The sequence below is a fragment of the Coregonus lavaretus genome (genome assembly GCF_964263955.1).
Source record: "Coregonus lavaretus genome assembly, chromosome: 19".
Classification (NCBI taxonomy): Eukaryota; Metazoa; Chordata; class Actinopteri; order Salmoniformes; family Salmonidae; genus Coregonus; species Coregonus lavaretus.
The window spans coordinates 37,055,740-37,060,244 of record NC_140006.1 but is presented as its reverse complement, the minus strand read 5'-3'; the positions used below and the strand labels follow the sequence as shown (position 1 = coordinate 37,060,244).

General features: G+C 41.3%; 1 protein-coding gene across 1 annotated transcript; it reads left to right on the top strand.

The window, feature by feature from the left end:
• The first annotated feature begins 520 nt into the window (after positions 1-520).
• On the top strand, positions 521-4,293 carry LOC311147037 (small ribosomal subunit protein eS28). The gene is made up of 4 exons (XM_084183644.1): positions 521-592; positions 876-923; positions 3,099-3,221; positions 4,170-4,293. Exons 1-3 carry the CDS (start codon positions 554-556, stop codon positions 3,219-3,221), a joined length of 210 nt encoding a protein of 69 aa, XP_084039770.1. The 5' UTR covers positions 521-553; the 3' UTR covers positions 4,170-4,293.
• Positions 4,294-4,505: the final 212 nt, after the last annotated feature.

The window sequence follows — 4,505 nt, the reverse complement described above, 5'->3', positions numbered from 1 at the left end:
ACTCCACATAATGCTTTAATTCGTTTATCAGGCTTTGTCTTTGCGATTTTAAAATACAGCTATAAAACATGCAACTAGAATTAGAAATCAAAGGCAGTACATTGATTATTCAGATAATCAGAGATGGTTCATCCCAGTTCCCCACCCCCTATTTTACGGAGTGGAATGAACAGAGATAATCAAATATCTATGTTGCCGCTTTCAAGTAGTAGTCAAAACTCGGAAATGTCCGACCTGTTAACTAGTTGAGCTCAGCACATGTATTACTACAAAAAATTAGCACGTCGGAAATGTCAGAGTTTCCTAGTTCAGACTAGCACGTGAATGCGGCATGAATTAACCAGTTTACCGGAACCGGAAATGTACACTTCTTTTAAATAGGCGAGGTTTTTAATTCAGGGAGATGTATTTTTAAACGCAGGTCATGTAAAATATTAGATGAATAAAATATAAAGTGGGTAGATTTATTAAAAGTTAAAAATATTTTGGATTACAGTTTGAATATATACTGTACTCGCACCACGTGACTTCCTTTCCGGTCTAACCTGACAATATGGACGCCAGCCGCGTGCAGCCGATCAAGCTTGCTAGAGTAAGAAAACCTAATCCTTTGTGAAATATCTTAAATGAATGAATGTGTGAATTCGTAAATACGCATTGTTTAATTTGAGCTCATTTTTTGTTAAGTTACTGCCACGTTTATACTTGAACGGAGCATCGGGCCTCATTGCTCGGTGGCCTGCGCGTGCTGGAGGTGCTACAGCAGCCATTTGCTAGCTACTGTAGCTAACACTCCCTAACTGAAGAACAGACACTTTTTTACCCCCCTCCCGTTACCTCAGTTGTGTAATTGGCTGTTTCAATTTCTTCCCCAGGTCACCAAGGTGCTCGGGAGAACGGGTTCCCAGGGACAGTGTACCCAGGTATGTTACTACATTCTGAAAAAGCAAGCATTAACTAGTTAACGTGAGTTAAAGTATTGGCTTGTTAGCCAACCCAACCAGTTGAGAAGAATGTCGATGGCAAGTTAGCTAATGTGGTGATGCCTTATGCAGAAAACTAGTCCTTCAGCTCACATTCTGTAGTTATTCTGGCAATGACACATGCTAATGTCTAAGATTGTCATGTATAGATAGGCATGCGAGGTCACTAGTCGGACAGCTAGCAATGTAGCATGTCATGGTAAACCAAAGTATTGACAGATGTTGTGCATCTCATCCCTGAGAAACTATACTGAACAAAAAATATAAACGCAACATGTAAAGTGTTGGGCCCATGTTTCATGAACTGAAATAAAAGATCCCAGAAATGTACCATGCCCACAAAAAGCTTCTCGCAAATGTTGTGCACAAATTTGTTTACCACCCTGTTATTGAGCATTTCTCCTTTGCCAAGATAATGCTTCCACCTTCCAGGTGTGGCACATCAAGAAGCTGATTAAACAGCATTATCATTACACAGGTGCACCTTGTGCTGGGGACAAAAGGCCACTCTAAAATGTTTTTTCACAACACAATGCCACAGATGTCAAGTTGAGGGAGTGTGTAATTGGCATGCTGTTGTCAGAGAATTGAATGCTAATTTCTCTACCATAAGCGGTCTCAAACATCATTTTAGAGAATTTGGCTTTACGTCCAACAAGCCTCACAACCGCAGACCACGTGTAACCTCGACAGCCCAAGACCTCCACATCCAGCTTCTTCACCTTCGGGATGGTCTGAGACCAGCCGCCCAGACGGTTGATGAAACTTTAGGTTTGCGCAACCGAATAATTTCTGCGTAACTGTCAGAAACACACAGGGAAGCTCATCTACGTGCTCCTCGTCCTCACCAGGATCTTGACCTGACTGCGGTTTGGCGTCGTAACAGCCTTCAGTGGCCAAATGGTCACCTTCTATTGCCACTGGCACACTGTAGAACCAATCCCTGACAACCCATACTTCACAACATCTAAATGACAAATGAAGGAATAACCTTACTACTTCAGTCAAATGACCGTGAAACACACTCAGGACTTTCCCATTCTTGGCAATACAATGACGCATCGATCTTACTCTAGGTTGAGGAATACCCATCGCAAAAAGCAAATATGAACACAGATTTCTGCGTCTTTCACAAAGGGCTGTCGCACAGAACTGAACGTTCTTAGCATGGCACTTGCTTTACGTTTGGGCTCATATTGCATAAGTATCAACGTACAGTATTGGGATTTTTTAGACATGGTTAACTGCCACATTGTTTTCAAATGATTAATGTATTTTGACAAACATTTACATTTAGTGAACATTTTTGTATAGTTCTCGCATAGCGTCCATTGATTGTCGCGTCACCTAACACCCTAGTTACGTGGTCCTCTGTAGCTCAGCTGGTAGAGCACGGCGCTTGTAACGGTAGTGGGTTCGATCCCCGGGACCACCCATACAAAAAAAATTAAAATAATGTATGCACGCATGACTAAGTCACTTTGGATAAAAGCGTCTGCTAAATGGCATATTATATTATTATATTAAAACTGTAAACAAGTGTAGAGTCCGTGGATGTTGAATGTTCTAATGCAGGGGTTCCAAACTTTTTTGGCCCACGACCCCATTTTGATAACATTTTCATGACCCCACATGTTCATTATTATTTTATTATGTAATCAACAGCCAATGTTTACTTTTTAATGTGGGCTATGACAGTCTATTACAAATCAGTCTGACAGTATTTCAATCTGAATACAGTATGGTGTGAAGTGACTGAAATGCATCAAAGGTATTGGTATCAGGCAATGTTGTATGATCTGTGTTTCCACCCAGTCTGATTTAGTGCCTGGTCTTGTCCACTCGGTTCTAAGGGCTTGTGGGCATAGTAGAGGGAAACGTTACGTACTCGTTGCAAAGTCTTTCAGTGATAGGGTCATATTCTGTAGCTTAAACCGTTGAAAAGATGAGCTGCATTTGTAGGAATAAAACTGAAACCGCTGTTTATTTACGACTGCATCTAGCGGCTACCAGAGGTTACTGACTTAATCCCGGTTCTATGAACCAAGCGCAAATTCTCTCGTGACCCCTAGTTTGGGAAACCCTGTTCTAATGTATCCTGCCTGTCTCTTTCAGGTCCGTGTGGAGTTCATGGATGACAGCAACCGGTCCATCATCAGGAACGTGAAGGGGCCAGTCAGAGAAGGCGATGTGTTGACACTTCTGGAATCTGAAAGGGAAGCCAGGAGGCTGCGATAGGTGTGTACTATTGTCCATACAAAGCAGGGGCAGGCAACTAGATTCAGCCACAGGCCAATTTGTCAGACCAAATGGTCAGGTGGCCTAAACATAATTATTTTTACGCTGCAAATTGACGACAAGTAAGGCCGAAAAGATTTTGTATTTAAAAGAACAATCATTCATACCTTGGTTACATTGAAACACTATCGCATTGTCTTTTATTTTTGGTAATACTTTAAAACATTTTTTGCTTAATTCCTGTTAATTTTAATATTTTTCCACTTAACTTTATTTTAAACTGATTTTAAAATGTAAAGTATAGCAAGGGCCTTCAAATGTACTCCTAGAAAGCAGTTGTGTGCACATGGTTTTGCTTTAGCCTTATCACACCTGATTCAGTTAATCCAGGTGCAGTTGCGTAGAACCGGGTGTGTTGAAGTAGGACTGGAACAATCCTGCAGGAGTGGGTCCCATTCCTGAAGTATAATATTTTTGGTCGGCTTTTAGACTACCACCAGTGCAAGTACACTCACTGATGTCAGCTTCTGGTGGCAAGAACATTGCCTAAGGGAACTATAAACCAAGGCTGCTGGCCATGGCCCTCGAGGGAACTCAGAACGACTCACTACAACCACTATAAAATTACTGCTTTATAGTATGTAAATAATAATAATAAAATAATAATATGCCATTTAGCAGATGCTTTTATCCAAAGCGACTTAGTCATGCGTGCATACATTTTTGTGTATGGGTGGTCCCGGGGATCGAACCCACTACCCTGGCGTTACAAGCGCAGTGCTCTACCAGCTGAGCTACAGATGGTGTAGGTGGACTGGGAAATCATTCAGCTCTATTTCCATATGTATCATCTCAGGGACACGTTAATGAGGCCTTAGGTCTGTTATTTAGCTTTTTCAAAATGGTAGTTGTGTGTAAATTAATGAATTCTCACCTCTTTCCTTGCAGTGGCCAGGGAAGATGTGAGATGCCAAACCAACGCCTGTGGCGCTAACACCCCATCAGTTCACCTGCAATGGCCCCACATCTCACTTGTGCAAAGTTTATTAAATAAAATGTTGTTCAAGGTGAAGATTTGTTTTTCTGTTCAATGGCCGATGTGTGTAGACGTGTTCTGGACCAACTTTGAGATCTGTAGGTGGAAGTTTATTTTAATGTTGTTTTTGAATATGGTGTGGATGCCAACGCCTGTGATTGATTATCCTATTACAACATACAATTCACACCTAGTACTGCAAAAAAATATATATACAGGTGCCAAAGTAGAATTTGATTGTAATGCTT